The sequence below is a fragment of the Bufo bufo genome, chromosome 2 (genome assembly GCF_905171765.1).
Source record: "Bufo bufo chromosome 2, aBufBuf1.1, whole genome shotgun sequence".
Classification (NCBI taxonomy): domain Eukaryota; kingdom Metazoa; phylum Chordata; class Amphibia; order Anura; family Bufonidae; genus Bufo; species Bufo bufo.
The window spans coordinates 586,223,446-586,250,430 of record NC_053390.1 but is presented as its reverse complement, the minus strand read 5'-3'; the positions used below and the strand labels follow the sequence as shown (position 1 = coordinate 586,250,430).

The following is a 26,985-nucleotide window of genomic DNA, read 5'->3' as shown; positions in this document are numbered from 1 at the left end:
CTATCTTGAAAATGTAAAATCCTCATTAGCATTGGTCTAGAGAGGGCATCCCGATGGTGGTGGGCGAAACGGCACTCTGTGCGCCCTCTCTATAGCAAAGAAGGGAGAAAGAGAGTATTTTCCAAATATCTTTCTGAACCAGTCTTCAAAGAAGTGGACAGCATGGGACCCTTTGGTTTTTTCAGGGACGCCCACTGTGCGAAGGTTATTTTGGCGTGATCTATTTTCCAAGTCCTCCATTTTATTTATTAGGAGATGATGTTGTGTATTACTTTAGCCAGATCACGTTTCATAGGGGGGACCTGGTCTTACAGTCGGCTTAATCGTCCCTCCGCTTCAGCTATTCTTTCATTAACTTTCCTGATATCCTGACTAATAAAGGACACATTTTCTTGGAGGGACCCAATAGATGTGTTAAGGGTCATCAGAGCTGCACTACATTGGTGCACGGCTGCATATATGTCCTTAATAGTAGGTTCAGTCAGCAGCGGGAGTGTGGGGATAGAAGGTTGTACTTGGGCATTATGCAGTGAACTATGCTCAGTGGGGAGCCCCCTTCACTTGCCTTCAACTCCTCCACGTGGGATCTGCCATCTTGGGAGCAGGAGTCTCGCTCTGTAGCATAAGCGGCCGAATCCGCCGCTTGTTCCGCCATCGCTCCAGGCAGGGTATCCTCTGGTACGAGGTTCTCTTTTGTGGGGCGGGGCACGGGCATATTGTTCCAGGTGCGCTGCAATCTCCGCCGCTTTATTAGACGCGGCCGCGCCATGTTGTTTTGCCGGGGTCGGTCCCGCCGCCTTCTTTTCCTTCCTGGCCGAGCAGGTCATACTGGCCTGGGGCCACAGAGAGGTCTTTCTTGTTATTGGTGGTGCCCGGCTGTTTAATTCACCGCAGCCACAGGATGGTGACGGATATTTGCAAGCGCTGCCCGGGAGCTCTAGCGCACACGTCCTCCTACATTGCCGGCCGGGCCACTCCCCCCAGTTATAAAGCTTTCTAATATATACTTTTATTTCAATTCTTTGCAGTTTTTAAAGAGAATCTGTCACCTAGTGTGACTGTATTTAGCCCTTGGCAATGCTTTGTAGTGCTGCATAAACTACCTTTTTTAGTATTATCCTTAGTTTAGAACTCCAGAAATCACAGTTTGATTGGTATGTTAATAAGGCCTCAGCATGGCCAAAGCCACCTTCAGCAAGAGCCAAAGCCCGTCTCTTTACTTGATTTCAGTCCCTCCTTTTGTGCCATCCAGTCCGCCCCATCATCTGCAAAGTCACAATCAGTATAGAACTTCTCCCATCTGGTCATCGTGTCCCTTGGCAAAATCTCAACAAACACAGAACAGGAAACTATTTGCACTTCCGCATTTACTTCCTTACAGTGGGCATCATCCTCACTGTACTTACCAAGCATGCACCATGCCCAGGTATATGACAACAGCCACATGACAAACATTCAGATTTCTTTCTCATAAAAAAGATAATTGAGACACAGTATTTTCATTAAAAAATTGTATATACATTTGCAGTTCATCCCTTAGAATACTTTCAAATATTTTGCAGAAAGAGGTCAAGCTTACGGGTCAATAGTTACCTGACTATTTTTTTAAAAATAAAAGTACACCATTAGACATCTGGCAGTTCTGTGACAATGACTTTTTTGCAGCATTTTTTTGAACACATGACAAAAAAAAAATTGGAAAGATGGAAAGTGTGACCACAACGTAAGATTTCAAATGATAAGGATCTATGAATTGCTAATTAACTAGTACTTAATTACTAGTTCCCTTAACACCCATGGATGAATGCTGTCTGTACCATCAGCTTTATCTATTTTACTTTGCTTAGATGCAACTCTGCTTCCTCTTGTGTTTAGTTATAATTAGTAAAGAACATATAACTGGAAAAAGGGTATACTAACTGGTACAAGATCAAAACACTATTTCACTTTTGGATGAAGAAACCTTGATTAATGTCACCCTGATTTCATATCTGGCATTTGCAGCTCACTGGTAAACACAGATGAAAGGTAAATTTTTATGATTTCATCTCTGTGTTCTCTCTTTTTTTAATTTTTTTATTATTTTTATTAGAAACAAATTAAAACAATTACATAATTAATCAAAAGGATAAATAATACTTTTCTCCCTATATCCACCCCAATCACCCAAACTCTACCCCCCCCCCCCCCCCAATCCTGCGATGCTTCTCATCTTCTTTATCAAGTAATAAAGTTAAAATAAGAAATAAGTAAGTGGGGAGCGAGGGAGAGAAGGGGAACGGATCAAAAAAAGGAGCCTACCACTCTCCCCATATCTTGGACCATTTTTCATCAGAATTCCTTTGGTTGTACAAAATATTCTAGTATTTCTTAACCCTATTTACTAAGTATAACCATTCATTAAATTTTGGAGTGTATTGGGAAAATCATGCTCAGATAATTAAAAGTCTGGCCAGGAACATAAGTTTAGCCAAGAGGATCTACTTGTGACAGATTAAGTTAGAAAGATCATTCAATATCCAACACTCAGGTATCAACGGATTACTATCTTTAGTTTTTGAGTAATAAAATTACAGATTGAATCCCAATGTAATTTTAAATCTGGACACAACCAAATGAGATGGAGAAAGTCCACCCCCTGTGACCCACACCGAGGGCAATTCAAAGATTCTCGTAGACCACATTTATTAAGTCAAATCGGCGTGATATAGACCCTGTGTATAATATGAAATTGTGTCATTACATGATTAAAGTTGCGCAAAACTAATTTTAAATGAGGAAATATATGTCCCCAACCCTGTGAAATAATCTTCGGACAGTCGTTTTCCCAGGCGCTCTGACCCGGTGAAACAACCTTAGAGAAAAGTTACTTAATAATATATATAGTAGTATGGTATAACACTCAAAGGTGAGGAAGTGTCTATCTCCACCCTTAACAAAGCAGAACGTAACTGAAAATACCAAAACCAACTTAAATTAAATAAATTTCCCACTAGTGCTAAGCTTGAGAGAGGGACTACGGTACCTCTCCATGCTTCACCACTTGTGAAAGATACATAATATAACTTTTTTGCCAAAATCTATCACAAGTAGTTTATCAACCTCCTGTAACAAAAAAATTATGCCAAAAAGAAGTGCACTGAAGAGAACCCCTTAACCCCATCCATCCTCTGATAGTAGTCCACGATCTAGAAAATAGCTTCCTAGTTGCTCTATACTCTTGATCGACACTAATCAATCGCCCCGATTCCAATAATGTAAACATATTATCAAAGGGAGATCTGTTTACCATGGTCTTACACAAAATACTTTCCTCCCAATCACAATATAACAATAGCTGGTCAGCTATAAAGGAACCCTTGAAATAGGGAAGATTCAATCCTCCCTGTTCCAAGGGTTTATAAAAATCTTCCAGTTTTAGCTTCACTCGCTTTCTTCCCGAAAGTAGGTCATTCATTATCCTCTCAAGAAGTTTAAAGAACTTATACTCAATCCAGACTGGGGAATTCCTGAGGATATAAAGAAGTTGGGGAAAAATCACCATCTTAATTAAAGATACTCTATCAGCTCTAGTTAAGGATAGTCGCAGCCATATAGTGAATTTTTATCTCAACTTAGTTATCAGTGGTATCAAATTTAGCTGAATATAGTCCTCAATCCTAGGCGATATCATCAAACCAAGATATTCCACTGCCTTGACTACCTTTAACACTGTAAGTGAGCCCTCACTCAAATACTCAAAATTATCCAGTAACATAAGGGTAGTTTTTGACCAATTAATATCTAGACCAAAGACTTCCCCAAAGGAGTTACCTAAGTAAATAACTCTCGGGAGGGTAGTATTGGTTTGATTTATGTAGAATAATACGTCATCCGCATATAAGGAAATCCTATCCTCTGATCCCGATACTCCAGAACCCTCAATAATTGTGTCTTGCCTAATACTGAGTGCTAGGGGCTCAATATAAATATCAAACAATAGTGGTGACAGGGGACAACCCTGGCGAGTACCTCTGGACAACAGAAAACTAGGGGACAAAATACCGTTAAGATTCAGTCTCGCAGTAGGGGACTCATACAAAAGCTTAACCATACTAATAAATCTAGGTCCAAATCCCATCCCTTCTAACACCTTCCAGAGAAATTTCCACTCCATCCTGTCAAACGCCTTAGAAGCATTTAAAGACCGCAAGGAGCGGGAATCCCCCCGGGGGACTGTATGTTCGCAAAAAGACGATGAAGGTTGTGAGGAGTACCTTTATTGGGAATGAACTAGGGGTGCACCGAAATGAAAATTCTGGTCCGAAACCGAAAATTCAGGATGCCCTTGACCGAAAACCGAAACCGAAACTGCCTTTTTGCCCAAATACTTTCAAAATACTTTTTTTTTATGATTTTATTAATAATTCTTTTTCATGAATGAAATTCATCTGTGGGTGGCGCTGTTATGGAGGGGGGGATATGTGCACTGTTATGGGCATAACAGTGCACAGATCCCTTTCCCCATAACAGTGCACAGATCCCTTACCCCATAACATTGCACAGATCCCCCCTCCCCATAGCAGTGCCATAGACCGATCCCCCTACCCATAACAGCCCCGGCCCTGCTGCTCACAGCAGACTAATCACTCACTGCATCTTTATTTTACCTTACAATCGTGACGCTCCAGTAACAACTCTGCAGGCAGAGCGGAGGGCGGCGTCACGTCACTTACTCACGTGACGCACCTGCTCCGCCCACTTTATGAATGAAGGAGGCGGAGCAGGCGCGTCACGTGAGTAATTGACGTTACGCCGCCCTCCGCTCTGCCTGCAGAGTTGTTACTGGAGCTTTACGATTGTAAGGTAAAATAAAGATGCAGTGACTTAAAGTAAACCGCCCGCCCGGCGCGGGTGACAAATCCCACAAATCCCAAACCCCATATTTTCTGCCGATATGTACCAATATCGGCCGAAATGGATTAGGCCCATTTTCGGCCGATATTTTCGGCCGCCGGAATTTCGGTGCACCCCTAGAATGAACCCATTCTGGTCGGGATGCATAATTGAGGGAATCACTCTGGAAAGCCTGATAGCCACCATATTTGCCAGGAGCTTGACATCGGAATTCAGAAGGGATATCAGTCTGTAGGACTCAATATCTAGAGGATCCTTTCCCTTTTTTTAAATTAATTTAATTACTGCCTCGCCCATTGACTCCGGTAGAATACCCTCCTCCAGGGACTTAACAATTACCCTTAGTAAATATGGGAGTATAACATCTCCATATTTACGATAGAGCTCGTAGGGGAGACCATCAGATTCGGGGGAAGAATTTCCAAAACAGGCCTTTAATGCGGCCTCTAACTCCTGTAAAGAAAATTCTGCATCCAGGGAGCTCCTCTGGACTTCAGTAAGAACCGTAAACTTGATGGAGTTCATATAGGTCTCCATCTTTTCATCTGTGCTATTATTGCTAGTTTTGTATAATTCCAAGAAGTGTTTTATAAAAGCTCCCTTTATTTTTTCCTGATTTAAAGTAACTGTGCCCTCGATTAATCGGATACTGCCTATTTCTTTTTTTTTTTTAGATCTTGATTGGATATCACCTTGGCCAGGAATTTTCCTGGACGCCCTGATTTACAAAATTGTTTTTGTCCCCTTGCTGGGGACAAAAATTGCCTTTGCTGAGCCTTGTCCAGAAGAAAATCAGAGTATTCCTGACTTGCTTTCTGCATCACTCTCCTATTTTTCTCAGTTTTTCCCTGAAGAACTGATCCATCCCGTGTAACACCGCTGCTTTTAAAGCTCTCTCCTTCCTCCCATACCCTCTTTTTAAATGAGAAATGCTGCTAACAAATAGCCCCCTTACCATGGCCTTAAACGCGTCACATACAAATTGGATTTTAGCTGATTTATAGTTAGCCTTCCAATAAAATGCCATCTCCTGTTTTATCCAGTCATGACTGTCTTTTACGGACAACTAGTGAGGATTTAATCTAAAATGAGATATTGCCCCTTCCCTGTCAACAAACAGAGTAAGTTCCAGAGATACCAGGACATGATCTGAGAGCGACCTGGCCTCATATCTCATCCGCTTGATGTATCTAAAAACTGTATCGTTTGCCAATGCAAGATCGATCCTGGACTTCCAATTCCCAGATCTAGTCACATAGGAATTAGCTCTTCTTCCATGTCCTAAGACAGTCCAGACATCTACAAGGCCCGACTCCTGACAGAAACGCGCCAAAAAGTTTCCAATGCAGAAAAACGAATCTCTCATATTTATCAATAATCATCCGCTAATAAACACTATGTTCTCTTCAATCATAGTTTTCTGGTCATCTTTTAGAAAGAAATTGAGGGGATTTATCATCCCCCTACACCATTGATTTAGGGTTAAAAACTCACAAAACCAGGTTTTGGCAGTTTTTAAATGCCTTTGTGACTAGCTTTAGTCACAACTGGCATTTTTATGCTGCTCCCGGCAGTGTCTGAAAAAGGAACATGGCAAGCATGGTGCCAGGGCAGGTCTATTGGCCCCAGCACATTTATCATTTACATCAGTAAAGGCCTGCACTTGTCTTAAATGACCATTTCAGCAGCACGGGCCCATCAAGACCAGTGTAGCACACATCAATCTTGATAAATCAGGGCCAATATTTTCACATTTTCTATTGTCTGTATAGTTTTACAATTTTTTTAAAATAATGGTAATAGGGTTGTTTCGATACCAAAATTTTGATTTGGTTTCGATACCATAAATAAAAAAGTATTGTGATACCATTCGATACCACGCAGAAAAAATAAAACGCCAAAAAAAGCCGCTTGCATTCCGCATTTTATGGAACATCTGGCCCATAATAGAACAGTCCTATCCTATTTTTTGGGAGGACAGGGCGACAAAAAAAAAAAAGGGCGAATCGCAAAGGTTTTCTTTTCTTTTTTTTTTCTTTTACAGTGTTCACTGCATAAGAGATTTTTTCATATTTTTGACTTTTCGAACGTGGCGATATGTAATATTTTATTTATTTATTGTTTATATATTTTATATGTAAAATTGGGAAAGGGGGTGATTTATACTATTTTGGTGTATTTTTTTACAGTTTATTTAATAACTATTTCCCCCCTTAGGGGTAGAACCTGGGATCTTTTAATCCCTTGTCCTATTCACCCTAATAGATCTCTATTAGGGTGAATAGGATCTTACACTGTCCCTGCTGCCCTGTGCATAGTACACACAGCAGCAGGGAGCTGACTATGGCAGCCAGGGCTTCAGTAGCAGCCTGGCTGTCATAGTAACCGGTCAGAGCCCCAAGATTACATTGCTGGGGCTCTGATCACAACTGCCACTGCCACCAATGACAGGAGGTGAGGGGACTCTGTGGCCACTGCCACCAATGATTTTAATACTGTGGAGTGGGAGGGGGGGACACTGCGCCACCAATGTTTTTAATACTGGGGACAGGGGGGAGGGCGCACTGCACCACCAATGATAACTAACGTTTAATATACAAATACAGCCGGCAGCAGAAACACATTGCCGGCACCCGACCTCTGACAGGGCGCTGTGATCAGCGACAGTTAACCCCTCAGGTGCGGCACCTGAGGGGTTAATTGCCGCGGATCGCAGCACCCTGTCAGATGCAGGGTGCCGGCAATGTGTTTCTGCCGCTTGTATTTGTAATGTATTAAACGTTAGTTATCATTGGTGACGCAGTGGCCACAGCCCCTCCCCTCCTCCGCCCCTCTGCGCTCTCATTGGTGGCAGTGGCAGCAGCAGCACATGGGGAGGGAGAGACTGCCTCCTTCTCCCCATGCTGCTGAGGGAACATGGCGCACGCTGAGAGCAGCGCGATCCATATTCTCTGATACTGGGCTGTGCAGTAGCACAGCCTAGTATTGATAAAAGGAAAATCCCGGTATCATATCGATACCGGGACAAAAGTATCGACTGGGTATCGAAAGTTCAATACCCAAAACAATCCTAAATGGTAATGTCTTTAGCCTTTCTGTGCCCAGCTTTGCTAACTCAATGTTAGATTTTCTTTTTTTTATTTCCTCCTGTGATATGTTTCATTAAAGGGATTGTGCCACTAATAACACATCCTCTATCCACAGCGTTTTCATGATCCCTTTGGGTCCCAGAGGTCAAACCCTTTAAGATCAATCATGTATTCCCTCTCCTGTGGATAGGGAACAAGTATTATTATAGGCACAACCCCTTTAAATTATGGCTTACGGAAACAGCCAACCCTGATGCTCTTAGTTATATCTTAGTGCTTAGAGATCAAGCAAATAAAGTAAATCCAGTATTGTAACTATATGAAGTTTTCCAGTTTTTTTTTTAGTTTTACTTTTAGAATGTACACTTGCTGTCTTCAGTTGCTGAGAGTGTTTGGCTTCAGCCCTTGAAAAATTCTTCACATTCTCTGTGTGTGGCCCTGCTGTACAGCTATGCCGCCATATCATAAACAAATTTGAAGGGTCATTGCAGTGATCTTCTGATATCTTGACCTGGATCATGTGCTCACAGCTTGCTAGTGAGCTACTGACGTAAAAGGTCATATGCAAGTCTCCTCAATCCAGATAATAATAGAGAGAGGGAGGCAGCACTAAGCTCTGCCATGTGCACTTATTAATGATTAAGCTAAGGGTACTTTCACACTTGCGTTGTTTGATTCCGGCAGGCAGTTCCGTTGCCTGAACTGACTGCCTGATCAAGCAAACTGTATGCAAACAGATTTCATTTTTTCTGACTGATCAGGCTTTTTTTAGACTGATCAGGATCCTGATCAGTCTAAAAAAAATGCCTGATCAGTCAGAAAACTGCATTGCAATACCGGATCCGTTTTTCCTGTGTCATCAGGCAAAACGGATCCGGTATTTATTTTTTTCTCATTTTTAAAGGTCTGCGCATGCGCAGACCGGAAGGACGGATCCGGGATTCCGGTATTTTGAATGCCGGATCCAGCACTAATACATTCCTATGGAAAAAAATGCCGGATCCAGCATTCAGGCAAGTCTTCAGTTTTTTTTCGCCGGAGATAGAACCATAGCATGCTACGGTTTTATCTTTTGCCTGAACAGTCAAAATGACTGAACTGAAGACATCCTGATGCATCCTGAACGGATTGCTTCCCATTCAGAACGCATGGGGATATGCCTGAACAGTTATTTTCCGGTATAGAGCCCCTGTGACGGAACTCTATGCCGGAAAAGAAAAACGCTAATGTGAAAGTAGCCTTAGGGTACTTTCACACTAGCGTTTTTCTTTTCCGGCGCTGAGTTCCGTCCTAGGGGCTCAAATCCGGAAAAGAACTGATCAGTTTTATCCTAATGCATTCTGAATGGAGAGTAATCCGTTCAGGATGCATCAGGATGTCTTCAGTTCAGTCTTTTTGACTGATCAGGCTTTTCAGAAAACCGTAGCATGTTGTATTTTTACCTCCGGCCAAAAATCCTGAACACTTTGACTGAACGCCGGATCCGGTCTTTTTCCCATTGACTTGCATTAACGCCGGATCCGGCGCCGTGTGTTCAGTCAAACCGGATCCGGTTTTTGCATGTTAAAACCGAAAAATCAGAAAAAAAAGTTAAAGTCCATAAATGGCGGATCCATTTTTTCCAATGCATTTTTTCATTGTGATCAAAATCCTGGAACAGGATTCCGGATCCGGCGGGCAGTTCCGGTGTCGGAATTGAACGCCGGATTTAAACAACGCTAGTGTGAAAGTAGCCTTAGTTTCATGCTTAAAACGCTGTATAATTGAATGCAGGGGCATATGTTAGCTTTGCATTGTGTATGTTAGCTCTTAAAGGGGTATTCTCATCTTTAAGATCATATCTCATATGATCCAACTGATGCCCTCCATCATTTTTCTAATTTAATGTCATAAAAAAAACTCACCCATGATTTAATTATTCTGTTTATGTAGTGCCACAGTTGTATCCTGTATCCAAAGGATACGGCCCGCTCCTCTGCCGCATCTCTGAGCCGCGGCTGCGCAGAGAGGACCTTTGTTTCACCCAGGCAGCCGGTCTGTTGCTCAGGAGCGCGCACGCCGGCACCCACGCATGCGCATTAGAACTTTCATGCCGCATCAGATAGGGAGAGGATCGGAGCTGCGGGGGGGCGGGGCTTGTTGCGGGGGCGGGCGGGGGTATTGAAGGTGTATTGAAGGCACTGGAGGTGGCTGATGGAGGCATATTGGGGGCTGCACTTGTCTAGGGCACTTCCTTCATGGTGCATTAGCATTGCTCTGAGAGTGAAGATTGAACAGCAGAAGCTGCTTCACATAGACGGCAGGCTGCCAGAGTGATGAGTCATACATTCCTCATGAATGAGCACGCAAGGACTGAGCGCTGAGTGATGTCATAAGGAGGCGTGGCTGGCCTTCACTTAAACTGCCTAAGCCCGCCCAGCCTGAGAAGCTTGGAAAGCAGGAAGTGAAATGCAGAGCTGCTGCAGGGGAGGCTCAAATAGCGAGATGAGAATACCCCTTTAAGTTACTGTGTGTTCCTTTATATCAGAATTCAGTGATATTGTCTTTACATTTAACCTAGATGAATATGTTAATATATAATGAATATAATAATATGTCATAAAGACAAACAGTATCAAAAGTTTTTATCGGTGAGGGTCCATGTGCAGAAAAACACTCAAATCGCTAAAACGAGGAGAGAGAGGAGTCTGCTTATCGCTCTCTCTTCTACTTGCAGGAGAGGAAGCGAAACAGAATAAATATAAAGTCTATGGGTTTGTCTCAATTCTGTCTCTCTCCTTGTTCTAATAATCGGCGGAAATCTCAGCACTCAGACCTCCACCAATCAAAACTCTATGACGTATTAAAAGTTTTCAGAAAATTCAGTGACCCTTTAAGTAAGGTCATTTACTATTGTTATACTTATTCTCTTTTTATTTAAGGGAAGAGAACCCATCAAGTTAAGTGAACTAAAAGCAGAGGTGTCCCCTCGAATATCGGCAGAGGATCTGATTGACCTGTGTGAACTGACCGTGCCTTTTCACACGAAGGGACCCACCAAAAAGACCAAGTCTAGTAAGCCCAAGTTACTTGTGGTTGACATTCGCAACAGTGAAGAGTATCCTTTTGTATAATATTTTTACTTTCTTCTGGGCACAATACCTGAGTTCTTACAAGGCTAATGTATTGATCCTTTTCAATGTTGACCTGTCATATTGTAAAAAAAAATATATATATATATATATATATATATATATATATACAGTACAGACCAAAAGTTTGGACACACCTTCTCATTCAAAGAGTTTTCTTTATTTTCATGACTATGAAGGCATCAAAACTATGAATGAACACATTTGGAATTATATACATAACAAACAAGTGTGAAACAACTGAAAATATGTCATATTCTAGGTTCTTCAAAGTAGCCACCTTTTGCTTTGATTACTGCTTTGCACGCTCTTGGCATTCTCTTGATGAGCTTCAAGAGGTAGTCCCCTGAAATGGTCTTCCAACAGTCTTGAAGGAGTTCCCAGAGATGCTATCTTTCTTAAAGTAATGGTGGCCACTTGTTTTTCTTTACTTAGCTGCTTTTTTCTTGCCATAATACAAATTCTAACAGTCTATTCAGTAGGACTATCAGCTGTGTATCCACCTGACTTCTCCTCAACGCAACTGATGGTCCCAACCCCATTTATAAGGCAAGAAATCCCACTTATTAAACCTGACAGGGCACACCTGTGAAGTGAAAACCATTTAGGGGACTACCTCTTGAAGCTCATCAAGAGAATGCCAAGAGTGTGCAAAGCAGTAATCAAAGCAAAAGGTGGCTACTTTGAAGAACCTAGAATATGACATATTTTTTGTTGTTTCACACTTGTTTGTTATGTATATAATTCCAAATGTGTTCATTCATAGTTTTGATGCCTTCAGTGTGAATCTACAATTTTCATAGTCATGAAAATAAAGAAAACTCTTTGAAGTCCAAACTTTTGCTCTGTACTTTATATATTAGATTCATCTATTTATGCTCTGTGCTGCACCACATAGAGGGAATGGCAAATTATATTGGATGTATACTACAAATCATCCACTTTAAGCTATGGATAAATTGTTTCTTGCTGTTTCTACTATGCTTTGTACTGAAGGTTCTAGAACCACTTCTTACACCACATTGGAGTTTTTCAAAACCCCTCAAAATGTATTACTCTGATTCTGAAGTTTACAGAAACATCCTATATGTGGTGTAGGGGATCAGCTTTCTTTTGGGGGTCATTCTCACAGATATCTTTAGGACACCAAGTTTAAGATACAACACGGTGCTGTATTGCGGCACATCCGCATAAACATAAACAATAATACAAAAAATTAAACACTCGCCTCACGGCTGGGCTCTAACTAAACAAACAGATCCCTGACTCACCTAAGTCCCTGTTCACACCCTGTGAACACATGCGGCTTTCCGAGCCAATGAGCCAATGTCCCACAGCCTCCTTGCTGTACAGAGCACAGTACGCCCACTGTCTCCAGTCCAGTGTCTCTTGGGGAATCGTGGTCCCTCAGCCCTCCTGGCTTCGACCACACTGACAGAACCTCTAGGCCTCTGTCCACAGGTAACACACTCCCCCCTTGCTGACACCCTGGGAGGTGCTTTGTGCTAGCCTGATTACTTCCAGCTGGTCTCTCCTGTGGTGGAATAGGGGTGTGGTCCGAACTATCCACCCCTTCCTTGCCTCTACCCTGTGTGAGACCTGTCACTGTCTCACATACCCCCCCCCCCCTTTTGTTCAAGCCCGTGAGGGTGAACACCTGCATAACCACGGGAGGCTGGTGAAAGGGCATCCACCTGGCCTGGACGTGGGGAACAGCCACCCACCCTGCTCTTTGGCTGCTCCCAATAAGAACCGGCCCAGATTGGCTTTACAGCCACACTAAGTAACACAGTGTCAGCGAGCACTAGCTGCTGCTGACACAGAAAATTACCGGTTCTTATTTCACCGAGGCCAGAAACCTCAATGACACGTACCTTCCCTTTGTTCTGCCAGACCCACGCCAGCAGAGCTTGGTTTATCACAAAAAATAACATCTTGCCCAGTCTAAACTGCCTAAAGGCCTCATGTGCCCATCTCATGGCCAGGTACTCTTTTTCTACTCTTTCGCGGGTGATAATGATGCGCTCTCACACTCTTTGATCTCTCTCTCTTTTTTGATCCTCTGGCTCCCACACATGCGCCTCATGTCCTTTTTTGGACTGCTGCAGCTCTTGACTGAACTGTTCCCAGTCATGGTCCTGTTCCGACACTTTCTCCTTTGCTTTGCAGGGCTTCTTCAGCAGAGCATGCCTGCCCCTGCTTGCTTCTTTTACGTGCATCTGGGTCACTTCTTCCTTCTTTCCAGGAGTAGTTACTCCAGCTATGGTGGCAGTTTCAGAGACCTCTGCTTTTTTAGTGGCTTTTTCCACTTCGGCTGCCACTACCTTTGTCTTAACTTTGGTCTCTTCAGGCCCTGGGGACTTCATGTCAACCAACACATCGGCCTTAACTTCTTCAGCCTTTGTCTTCTCGGAGTCTCCAGTCTCCTTGAGAGCCTTCTCAGACATGGCACCATACGCTTGCCCTCTTAACCCCTCCCCCTCTTTCTCATAGAGGCAGGAGGCACCGGGGTCTTCAGCATACTCCTTGTCTTCTGGCGTTTTCTCCAGAGGCTCACCCAGGACACTGGTCTCCTTTTGGGGAGGAGTCAGGAGAGACAGCCCATCGTAATAGCCTGGATCCAAAAACGGATCGTTCACCTCCTCGTACTTCTTCCCCAGCAGGCTGCTGGCTATTTGGAAGGCCTTGTAGGCAGAGGGGACGTCTTCCCGGCCTGGGCTACACTCTACCACGGGTCTGTGGTCTTCGGCATCCACATCAGCCCCATGAACTGGTTCAGCAGAAGCATCTTCCATCTTCTCTGCCACAGCCAGCACCGCAGTGCCACCATCTCCAGACCCATACTTAATAGGCTCTAACTTAGACTTCTCCAACTCATAGACTTTCTTCCCGACGTCATCCTTTGAGCTCATGAGATCTTCCATCTCTGCTCTGAGTTGCCTGTTCAGCCTCTCAAATTCATCTCGCTCCTCAAGTACGTCTTCAAGAGCTCTGGCCAAGGAGAGGGCCTTGGTCGCCTTCTCTCGAGCATCAGTCTCCGCTTGGTCACGTTCTTCGACATATCTGGCCGAGGTGGTTTTCTCATTAGCCAGGAGCTTGTCCAACATTTTCTGTTTCTTCTCCAATTTAGACACAATTTGTTTCTGGTGGTCCAGGTCTACCATCCGATCACGCAACTCTTGATCAAGTTGAGCCATCCTGGCTTCCAAATGTCTTTTCTCCTCCAAGAGTATACCCTTCCCTACTTATTTTTAATCCCGCATTGCTCAAACAAACTCTGAAGCTAATAATTAAAAGACGCTGTCACTGCTGTTGCTTTGTTTTGCTAGCACATCTATCAGCTTGGGATGTGGGTAGTAGACACAATCTACCCCTGGCGCTGTCAGATTCTGTAGTGTACTTTTACTCGTATTCCTGTGTAACAAGCTTGCAGCTAGTGACAGATTAAAACTCTTAGACACTGTTTGAGCAATGTGGGAATAAAGACAAGTAGGGAAGGGTACACTGAGTGATCAATATAAAAAAGATTTTAATGGCTTTTTGAAAATATGGGTTAACCCAACATTTATCAGGGTCAATTTGAAAAGCATTTTGGAAACTACAGGAAGTTTTGAGGGGTATAGTGAGAGCTTTGACCAGGCAGAAGTTTCATATAATTTAGAAACACTTAAAATTGCATTTTTGAAATAATATTCTGCTTTAGGACCAAATTTTTCATTTTCATAAGTGGTAATAGGAGAAAAAGCACCTTATAATTACCTTCTCTTTTTCTACTGAATACGGCAATACCCCATATGTGACTATAAACTTCTGTATGAGCACACTAGAGGGCTCAGAAGGGGAGGACCACCAACGGACATTTTATAGAATTTAGAAACACTTTGCTGTGAAAATGAGAAATTGCATTTTTTTACAATAAAATGTTGCTTTAGCCCCAGATTTTTCATTTTCAGAAGGGGTAACAGGAGAAAAAGAACATGAATTTTGTTATGTATTTTAAGTACGACAATACATGTGGTCATAAACTGCTGTTTGGGCACACTGCAAGGGTCAGGAGAGAAAGAGCACCATAGGCATTTGAGGCTTAGTTAGGTGATTTATACAGCACTGGTCGAGAACTCTAAGGTGAAATTAAAAAAAATAAACCTGCCAAGAAGTGACCCTGTTTTAAAAAACACACCCCATTATAGAATTTACCAAGGTATAGTGAACATTTTGACCCTACAGGCAAACACACCCTAATCACACCCCTGTGCTCCGCCTCCTGCACTGCCAGCCGCCCCGCACTAGTGTCCGACCGCACAGCTGCTTCATCATGTCAGAGAGTGTGACATACTACATACTGCTGGATACTGGTCTCATCTGTAGTGTAATCCATCCAGTCCAGACTCCACCCCCACTGCTCCGCTGTGCTCAGCCTCCTTGTCTCAATCTCCCGGTGGCCGGCGTCGTAACGTCACTCACTCCGACGTCACGCGCCTGCTCCGCCTGCTTCTAAAGTGGGAGGAGCATGCGCGTGCGGCGTGACGGAGTGAGTGACGTCACGTTACGCTGCCGCCGGCTGCCTATTTTGGATGTGAAGAGCGGGAGCCTGCCTGCCCGCCCGCGCCCAGTGTGCCTAACTGCCCATGCCCAGTAGGCCAGAAGTAAATGGATTCTGATCTTCTTTTGTGCACTGCCAGCAGTCTGCCACAGTAAAAAGAAAAAGTCTGGAGTGGAGAGGAGTCCTGACTGTCCCCAGTAAGTTAGTGAAGTGTCAAGTGATAGATAAGGATTATTAGATAGTAGTATACATACTAGTACATACTTTGCACAAGTTTATTATTTACAACTTAAAGGGAAACTGCACCAAAAAATACTATTAACAGCTTAATAAGCGATTTTTTTGGTGACAGGTTCCCTTTAAGTTGTAAATAATAAACTTGTGCAAAGTATGTACTAGTATGTAGTACCTTATAGTGCTGCATAGTAGTTTCCTAATGCACTTTTTCTTCATTTAGCCTCCTTGAGAAATCGATGTTTTATTCAGCCACTGCCCCGTGCTTCAAGTCAGGTTTGAAGTCAAGGGGGCAGCGGCCTAGGCGTCTCCAATCCTGCTCTCCCCGCCGCCTTTATTGACACGCCGGATCTCAGTGCCGGGACTGCGCTCCCAGCCCGCATGTGCAGTAAAGGGCTGCTGTAGCCTGTAGCGCGATCCCGGCTCTGGCTCGTACACTCAGCCGGCTTCAGTTTTGCTACTGCGCATGCGCCTGGCATCTTCTGTAACTGCGCTAGTATGTAAGGCTGGCGGGCGCATGCGCAGTAGCGAAACTGAAGCCGGCTGAGTGTACGAGCCGGAGCCGGGATTACGCTACAGGCTACAGCAGCCCTTTACTGCACATGCGGGCTGGGAGCGCGGTCCCGGCACTGAGATCCGGTGTGTCAATAAAGGCGGCGGGAGGCGGGGAGAGCAGGATTGGAGACGCCTAGGCCGCTGCCCCCTTGACTTCAAACCTGACTTGAAGCAGGGGGCAGCGACTGAATAAAACATTGATTTCTCAAGGAGGCTAAATGCGGCTAATCGAAGAAAAAGTGCATTAGGAAACTACTCTGCAGCACTATAAGGTACTATTAACAGCTTAATAAGCGATTTTTTGGTGACAGGTTCCCTTTAAGCTCACTTACATAAGGAACGCGGGGTCCGTCTTACAATAGTTGCCGGGCTCCACCCCCTGTTGGGGGTCAGTCACTGTCAGGGACACTGTTATGGGGGGGGGGGCATAATTTTTTTTTTGATATGGGGCCCATGCATTTCTAGCTACGCCCCTGCTGTGACCCTCAAGGTATTTATTAACGGGTGGAGTGAGCAAAAATGAATGTACAGTGGACCTTGCAAAATTGCAATTTTTCCACAGATATGCCATTTCAGTGACCACTATGCTGTACCCAGCTGGTGCCATCTGAGACACCACATTCCTTAAATTGTTTAGCGGGTTCTACTGGGTGCAGAAATGCCATAAATGTGTAGGTAAGCTGCTGTGTGGGCACATGGCTGGGCTCATAAAGGACCAGCGCCATTTCGCTTTTGGAGTGTGGATATTGCTGGAATGGTTTTCGGGCACTACATCCTATATGCAGAGATCCCAAGGTACTTTTACAGTGGAAATGCCAATAAATGACCCCATTTTGGAAACTACACACCTGAAGTTATTTATTAAGGAATGAAGTTAGCATTTTGACACCATATGTATTTTATTCAACTCCACAAAAATGAAGTATCCAAATACCAATTTATATATCAAAGTTTATTGTCTTATCATTAAAAACACATATATATATATATATATATATATATATATATATATATACAAAATGTGAAAACAAAGTAAAGTGCCAACGTGCAATAGCTAGCATTCCTCTAATAAAACCACCATATAGAGTTCCGTAAGGATAACAGTCAGTTATCTAACCTAGACCTAATGTGTGTCAATGTCTTCTAGGATACACCTGGCCTATATAAGTGGTGCATAGTCGGTGACCACACACCACCATCAGAGGTAAAGCAGGCATGCTCAACCTGCAGCCCTCAAGCTGTTGTAAAACTACAACTCCCACAATGCCCTGCTGTAGACTGATAGCTGTAGGCTGTTCGGGCATGCTGGGAGTTGTAGTTTTGCAACAGCTGGAGGGCCGCAGGTTGAGCATGCCTGTAAAGAGTTAGATAATTACCATGCCTCTATCATACAAACAGACCGGTATCATTGTAGTCTATATGGGATAATACGTGACTTATGTCAGGGAAATCTAAAAGCCTGGTCATATATACACTCTTACCTAAAATAATCTGTGGTGTGTGGAGATCGCAATCGCCTCAACACGCGTTGCGCATTCGCTTCTTCATAGGTATTTTGTAGAAGTAGAAGTGTGCAGTGTATGGTGCAAAATGAAAATTGCAAGCAAAAAATGTGGACATAAACTGCTGTTTGGGTATGCTGCAGGGTTACGAAGGGAAATACCACCTTTTAGCTTTTGCAGCGCAGATTTTGATGGATTGGTTTATGGGCGCCATGTTACTTTAGAACAGCTTCTAGGGTATCAGTACAGCCATTTTCTGAGAACCATACTTTTATTTTTCTCTCAATTGAGCTGTGTGAGGGCTTAATTTTTTACAGTATGACTCACCATTGTCATTGTTTCTATTTTGGGGTACATGCGACTTTTTGTTCATTTTTTAAGCAGGATAAAGAAAAGGCAGTAATACTGTCATTGGTTTTTGGGGTTGATTATTCTGGTGTGCACTGTGTGGGAAAAACTATTCTGTAAGTCAATTTTTTTTTACTACTTTTACAGAATAAAAGCACTTTTAAAAAAAATCACGCTTTTTTTCTCCATTTTCTGTAAACCGTTTTTTGTGGGATGAGTACTATTTTGGTGTACATATGACTTTTTGATCGCTTGTTATTATGATTTTTGGGAGGCAAGTTAAAAAGAAATGGCTGTTGTGGCTATTTGTTTCTATTTGTTCTTTTTTTTTTTTTTTGCAGCGCTCACTCAACTGGGTGGATCATGTTATATTTTTATGGAGCCAGTCATTACGGACACGGCAATACCAGTAGTAAATTGCTTGATGGGGGAAAAGGAGCTCTTTTTTTTTACTTGAAACTTTTATTTTATTTTTTATAAAATGCTTTTTTATTTTTATTATTTTTATTTTTGTCCCACTATGGGACTTCAACTTCTATAATTCTGATCGTTTCTACAATGCATTACAATACATACTGTATTGTAATGCATTGTGACTATTAGTATTACACTGACAGTTCTCCTATGAGACCCAGCTTGAGGCTTGACCTCATAGGCTTTCGTAGCTGGCAGGCCCCAAAGCCTTTGTAAGATTCCAGGTGCCATAGCATCTGTCGGATCTCAGCAATCACATTGTGGGGAGCCAATAGGGTCAGAGACCAAACTCTGTCCCTCTTAGGTGTGGCAGTCACCATTAGCTGCCACATCTAAGGGATTAAAATGCTGGAATCAGAGTTATCTCTGTTGCTGACAGTTGTGGCAGGGGCCTGGCTGTCAGCAACAGCTAGCACAGCTCAGTACATGTACAGCGAAATGTGGGAACTCCTATCAATATTAATAAGTTATTGACCCTTATTACATCCATGGTACAAAAACAATTGGTTTCAGTTTATGTGATAAATATTGCAATCTGGATTTTGAAAGGGTGGGGGGTCAGGCTAAGAACAGGGAGATGCTTGCATAGTATATGTATATGTACCCAAACACACACATATATTTATGCTCTAACATACATACATAGACACATGCATATGTATGCACTATGAAACATGTGCACACATCTTCACGGTGATATCTACCAACAATGTTCTTAAAACTCAGCAAAACTTTGCCAGATCTACAGACAGGGGTGCAGCTAGCCTTTCTGCTGCCTGAGGCGAAAACTGAAACAGGACCCCCTCTCCCCAATGCCAATTTTTTTTACCTAACCCATTACCTTCAGCCCATGGCCCTTTGGCTGCCCCCCCCCCCCCCCCCCCCTTGCCCCTACCTGGTGCTTCCTGGGATGATCGTCTCAGGTCCTTATTGGTGGTGCACCCCTGTCTACAGAGGACTAAAGACTAGATATTAGACTGGAGCAAGAGATTAACCCCACCCCATCACTTCCGCCCTTTTCTGCTGATAGTTGGACTGTACATGCTGACAGCCTGAAGAAGTAGGGCCCACCATTACTGTCTTTACCCATCCCAGGACAGCAGAGAAGGAAAGTCATTAGTAAATTTATAAGGCATAGAGGAATGGAGAGAGCAGATATAGAGACAAGCAGAGGACAGCAGAAGGCAGCTGGGGTTGGGCTAAGGACGGTTGAAAGCAGCAAAAATGGGCCTAGATGAGGAAGAGGACAGAAAAAGAAGCCGGGGGTGGGGGATACAGTAGACTCCTGTGTACTCTTCTTGTCCTGATTTCAGTGTCATTCTCTGCTCATTCTCTTCCCCCTCCTGTCAGTCTGACCACAGAGCTATGTATCATATTACAACAGCCGGCAAGAAGCTCACTAGCTTATTGCAGGTAATGGAGATCACCACTGGAACATAGCATGGCAGAGCTATGACATTTCTAAAAAAGTTCATGGTCAGCTTTCATGCCAACTAGTTAATAAGTTTACTTAATTCCCAAATCTAAGTGATTGTATTGGTTCCAGAAGATTTTCTGCTCAGTATACTGTAGTTTCAAGGTAAAGCCTTATGGGAAAAGTCTGCCTGATGCACCTGGCTTTGTTAATCCTACATTAATCATCAATGTACGTAGTATAATCGTCTGCTTCATAGTGTCCTTCTAGAGGAGATTTAATGTAATCGCAGCCTTCTTGAATGGCGTTGTAATGACTTCACTTTTTTTTTAATTATTTCCCTAGAAAGCTCTAAAATATATCCTGTGCTTTATTGCATGTGAAATCCCCTTTAAGTCATTCCAAATGGCTAATCAGAGCATGATGGCACATGGACATGAACCAGCTCAGCATTAAATTGCTGGAATACATACATTAAAGGAAGAACAGTAGACAAAGCCTTGTCTGTTTAAAGCAGGCATATTTGCTCGCAATTAAAGAAGCCCATCTTTTCATTGCAATAGCTGGAAGAAATTCAGATATTCATTTGAAATCAAAAGAGTTTGTAATGGCAAATTGCGTTTAATAGTGGTTTTGGGTAGAATGGATGTACAGTAGGAATGAACGTAAATGAGAGATTAAGATTGTTGGGGGGGGGGTATTAAGAAGTGTGCTAGTGAGATGTGGCAAAACCGGTGTTCGCTAAAAGTTGTGGGGGAGATTTATCAAAGAAAACTGGCTTAGGGTACTTTCACACTAGCGTTTTCCTTTTCCGACACTGAGTTCCATCATAGGGGCTCTATACCGGAAAAGAACTGATCACTTTTATCCCCATGCATTCTGAATGCAGAGAAATCCGTTCAGGATGCATCAGGATGTCTTCAGTTCAGTCACTGAACGGCGTTTTGGACGGAGAAAATACCGCAGCATGCTGCGGTATTATCTCCGTCCAAAATTCTGGATCAGTTGCCGGAATGCCGGATTGAAATGTATTAGTGCCGGATATGGCATTAAAAATACCGCAATGCCGGAACCGTCCTTCCGGTCTGCGCAACGGATCCGTCTCTCTCTCCGGAGAGACGGATCCGTTCTTGCAATGCATTTGTAAGACGGATCCGCATCCGGATCCGTCTACAAATGCTGTCCGTTTCCATGCAGATTTCTGGCGACGGAACTGCTTGCCTGATCACTCTGCCGCAAGTGTGAAAGTACCCTTAGTTGACGCTAACAACAAAGGAGCTCTGAAAAATGAAGGGTGGAATGCGATTAGCTGCTATGGGCAACAAAGCCAGTTTTCCTTTACACCAGTTTTGATAAATCTCCCCCTGTGAGTTTTTTTATACCAGAAAACTGGTGTGCTTTTGTGTTTTAAGGTTAATTTTCATAAATCTGAAGCGTTGTCCAGCTTCCGCACAGCCAGGAATGATTGGTATAATGCTTTTCCATTTCAGTGACTGAATCTATTACCTATTTAGCGGTTAAACTATCTGCTAATCCTTCTCATCTTTAGGCTAGATTCACGCGACCGTATGTGTTTTGCTGTCCTTATGACATCCGTTTTTTTTGTGGATCCATTGTAACAATGCCTATCCTTGTCCACAAAATGGACAAGAATAAGACATGCTCTATTTTTTTGCGGGGCTACAGGACGGACATATGGATGCGGATAGCACACGGTGTGCTGTCGCATTTTTTGCGGACCCCTTGAAATGAATGGGTCTGCATCCTATCCGCAAAAAAAACAGAACTTACACGGGAACAAAATACGTTTGTGTGAATGTAGCCTTATAAGATAAATTTGCGTCCCCTCATCTCTTCTGTTGTTTCTTTAGTACATTCCTGGCAATGTTTTTCTCTGGTCACTGTGACCTTATCAGAATGGTGGCTTTCCCTAAATTATTTTATTCACTTCAGACTCTTCCTCTATTTCTATGTAAGTCAGACATTAGACTTTCCAGAGATTCATATAGGGTAGTGCCTGGAGAATTCGTATTAGTAGCATTCCCCGATATTTCTTTGTATAATGTGGCCGCTGATTTAAGATATGTTCTTGACTGGATGTGGGACGAATCTCATTTTGACAATGTTGAAATGGAAAAGCAATTTTCTCCTCACATATCCCCATTAACCATATTTCATCTCTCAGTAGATAATATGCCAAAAGATGTAGGAGCTTATCTAATATTGTGTAACACAATTCAAGCCTGACGTAACGTTCAGAAACTTTGTAATTAGGACAGCTCCCATACTCTTTTTCAACCCTTTGTAGGCCATCCGGGATTTCGGGGGGGGGGGGGGGGGGGGTAATCCGCCAGTGTTATATAGTACCCTAACAACATAGGGATGTATCTGTATCCTCGACCCTGGATTCTAAGTATTCTATGCTGTCCTTTGCAGATGCCTCCAGGAAATACCCCGCTTTTGCTCATAACCAATTATTATTATTATTTTTTTCAGGCAGATAGCTTTGTCTAACGTTGTTTGGGTAATATTCCCAAGGAATCAAGGGGTGCTTGTTTGAATATCTTTCTTAAAAGGGCTGGAATTCAGATTTCATCCATCAGTTAAATTTATCGTTTCCTTAGACCGGTATTATCATGGGACAATAATTGAAACGGGCGTCAAGAAATGGACTAGGGATTCTCCTGTCTATGATGTTAATACACTTTTAGTGGCCACACTGAAAATACATAAACATATGCCGATCAGTAGTTATACTGATATTGCCTTGTTAATAATTCATAGAGCCTATATTACGCCTTATATAAAAAACAAGATGTCCCCTACCTCTAAATGTAATACTCCCAATACAGATATCTTCCACTATTTATGGAGCTGCTCTTAAATTCAGAATCTTTGGGAGGCGGTGTAATCTCATATGCGACACACCTAAAGTGTTATTTTTAACAGTACTCTTCAGTGGTCTATCTTTACTATATTATCCGATGACCAAGTTTCCCTTTCTAGACAGGATAAAGCTATATTACACATTTGGCAGCGGCTACTAGGAAGAGTATCCTACACAGAAGGCTTGATCCAGAGATTCCCTCTATTTCTTTTATTTACGCTAAAATACAGTTTTTATTTAAAATGGATTCGATTTATACTTTAATTGACAAAGAAAAACTGACCAAGTGATTTTTTTGAAAAGTGGTCTTTATTTATGAACACTCTGTCCACACATGCCAAATCCAAACAACATACATCATGGTTCCTTTTCTAGGTTTTTCATGGACACACTCTTCTTTCAGCATCTGTCATTGGTGTTTGTTTGGTGACAATAGTGCGCATGGGATTGGGAAGGGGAGAGTTGGGTCTTTCAGTTTTTTTCTTTTTGTTGTTTATTCCTCTGACGGAGTATGATACAGATTTTATTACTGTATTTTAAAACTTTTTTTTTTTTCAATTTGATTTCAATTTAAGAATGAAACAATACATTTTCCATACAAATTCATATCCAAATCATTATTACTTTTATTCCTTTTAACCCAACCCCCTAGTACCCTCCCTACCCACCCTCCCACTGCGATGTGTCTCTCTAAAAGAGGAGGAGCCCAGGCAAATAAAATTTAAATTTCCAACCATCCCATATACTAGTCCATTTTTTTGTTTATAGAGAAGCTTTTCATATCTTTTGATCTTGTTGACCAAGTTTAGCCATATAGTCACATTTGGAGTATCCCATGAAAACCAGACCCGTGTAATCAAGAGTCTTGCCACAAACATTTACTTTTATCAAAAGAATCTTTTTATATTTATGACAGTTTACCTTGGTATAGATCACCCAATATCCAACATTCCACCATAAAAGGAATCACTACTTTCAATTTTTGGGTAATAAAATAATCAATTGCACCCCAATATTCTTTTAGTTCTGTACAAAGCCAAAACATATGCATAAAGTCGGCTCCAGGTGAATCACACCGTGGACAATGGGATGTATTTCTTAAACCACATTTATTAAGCCATGGTAGTGTAACATAAACTGTGTAAAATGTTAAATTGAACTAAAATGTGATTACAGTTTTGCGACACTAGTCTTAAGTTAGACAATATGTTCTCCCAATCATCTACTTCTATAATTGGACAATCCGCTCCCCAAGCCATTTGTCCAGGAGAGCATGTGTTATTAAATAGTGCTTTAACTAATAATTTATAAAGTTGAGCAATCTTAACCTTGTGACTAGAGATGAGCAAATTTTTTAAAAATTCTATTCGGCCGGTTTGGCGAATTTTTGGAAAAAATTCAGTTCGATTTGAATTTATTGGCGGCGAATCGCATTAAAAAACTGCTATTTCCTGGCTGCAGAGAGCCTTTATAGTGGTGTAGAACACTGTGCCTTGCAGTAACACGCATAGGGAGTCTTCTGTGGTAGTGAAATAATACTGTGAGTCAGTATGACATGCAGATGACAGGTGTCGCTCTTCACTGCACTGCACACTTCACTTATTTGGGCAGTTACAGGGCCAAAACTGACCAAATAACTCAAGTATGAACTCAGCCTTACAGGTCGATGTTAGCGCAAGAAGAAGCGCCCTCCATTACACCGTCGTCAGCTGATTCCACATAGATGTCTAGAGAACCTGTTCTTTTAAACGCTTATACAACTAGAGCCCCCCGACAGAGTGGAGAGGGTATCAGCAGTAAGTTTGTGTTGACATCACTGATTATTTTGCCCTCTCTCAGAACCGTCAGAACAATAACCCCCCAAAAACGGATCCTGTCTGTTGAGCATCCACCTTCACTCGGTCAGCATTTGCTCAATAATCCATCAGTATTGCTAATGCCCAAAAAACTGGAGTGGATCCAAAACAGAGATGACCGAGTCAACCATTTAAGAACTGCTGGGTTGCTGGTCAAGACACGACTGCTAGATGACACCGGGAGCTCAGGCCTCTTGCTGCAACTACTGCTGCCACGCCCCCTAACTCTGCTGTGACCTGTGCCTGCGCCAGAAACATTTAGGCCTCTGCCACTCCCCTGTGCAGGGCCTGGCACTTCTCTGTCTGACATTCTGTTAGAGCGGATAAATAAATAAAAAGGAAATTAAAACACCCCAAAATACACGTCAAAAAGGGCTATAATTTTCTCACTTCACCACACAACGGCAATTTCTTTTTTTGTGCCACTTATACACTCCACAAAAGGCTTTAGAACATATAACCGCATCGCTGAACATCAAATATATTTTACTTTTGCCACTAATATACGGCAAAAAGGGCTTTAGAACATATAACTGCACCGCTGAACATCAAATATATTTTACTTTTGCCACTAATACACGGCAAAAATGGCTTTAGAACATATAACTGCACCGCTGAACATCAAATATATTTTACTTTTGCCACTAATACATGACAAAAAGGGCTTTAGAACATATAACTGCACCGCTGAACGGTAAATATATTTTTCTTTTGCCACTAATACACGACAAAAAGGACTTTAGAACATATAACTGCACCGCTGAACGGCAAATATATTTTACTTTTGCCACTAATACACAACATAAAAAGCTTTAGAACATATAACTGCACCGCTGAATGGCAAATATATTTTTCTTTTGCCACTAATAAATGACAAAAAGGGCTGTAATTTTTGCACTTCACCACACAATGACTAATAAGCACTTTTTCCCCACTAATCGAGCCAAAAAATGCTTTAGAACATATAACTGCACCACACAAGGGCAAATAAGATGTAGAAATATTTCCTTGTAATAAACCCTGTTAATGGCTGTATTAAACAGTAGAGATGGCCTTGCAGTTCGCCTAGCGGTCGTTTCGTGGCGAACTTTGCTCGTTCGCTATTCGCCGAACATGCGAACATATGGCGATCTCAGCGCGCACCATATTCCATCCATCAGGTGGGACAGGACAGCCAATTGAGATGTTTCAGCACATGGACACACCCACAACCCTATAACAGAACCCGATCTGGCAGCCATTTTACATTATGTGTTTTGCCAGTAGAGGTTGCATTTTGGAGCAGGGACAGGCTGTTAGGAACTTAGGGACACCAACTGCTAGCTAATAGGGCCAAAAAAGTCCTTTTAAGGACTGGTAACGTTGTGCTATCGATAGGTGTGATACACAGAGGGGTGTGATATACTTATAATATACTTTCTAACATAGAAAGTATATTATAGTGCATTTGTATGCTTCCAGAAAATACTGATTGAGGGCTACGTTCTATCAGCTTCCACAAAATAGTGATTGAGGTTTTTCATATATCTGCGTCCACAAAATTACTGCTTGAGGGTAATATACCAGCTTCAACTAACAACTGATTGAGGCCTTCCATTTATCAGCTTCCACAAAATAGTTATAGAAGTTTTCCATATACCTGTGTCCACAAAATTACTGCTTGAGGGTGACATACCAACTTCAACTAACAACTGATTGAGGCCTGCCATATATCAGCTTCCACAAAATAGTGATAGAGGTTTTCCATATACCTGCGTCCATAAATTACACATTGCGGGTTTTGATATACCTGCTTCAACTAACAACTGATTGAGGCCTACCATATATCAGCTTCCACAAAATAGCGATACAGGTTTTCCATATACCTGCGTCCACAAAATTACTGCTTGAGGGTGATATACCAGCTTCAACTAACAACTGATTGAGGCCTGCCATATATCAGCTTCCACAAATACTGCTTTTCTCTAGGGACTTTTGCACTGGGTCATTTTGTGATCATTTTGAAAATGACAGGCAGAGGAAGAGGCAGGCCGTTCCGCAGCGGTGGTAGGGGTCG

At 42.4% G+C, this 26,985-nt stretch overlaps 1 protein-coding gene across 2 annotated transcripts in view; it reads left to right on the top strand.

Annotated features, from left to right (window-relative positions):
* The window catches only part of TBCK (TBC1 domain containing kinase), a 444,055-nt gene that overhangs the window by 363,124 nt on the left and 53,946 nt on the right, over positions 1-26,985 (top strand). For both annotated transcript variants that reach the window (XM_040418258.1, XM_040418257.1), the window contains exon 24: positions 10,907-11,082. In XM_040418258.1, coding sequence (XP_040274192.1) covers positions 10,907-11,082 — 176 coding nt within the window. The remainder of the gene's footprint in view (positions 1-10,906; positions 11,083-26,985) is intronic.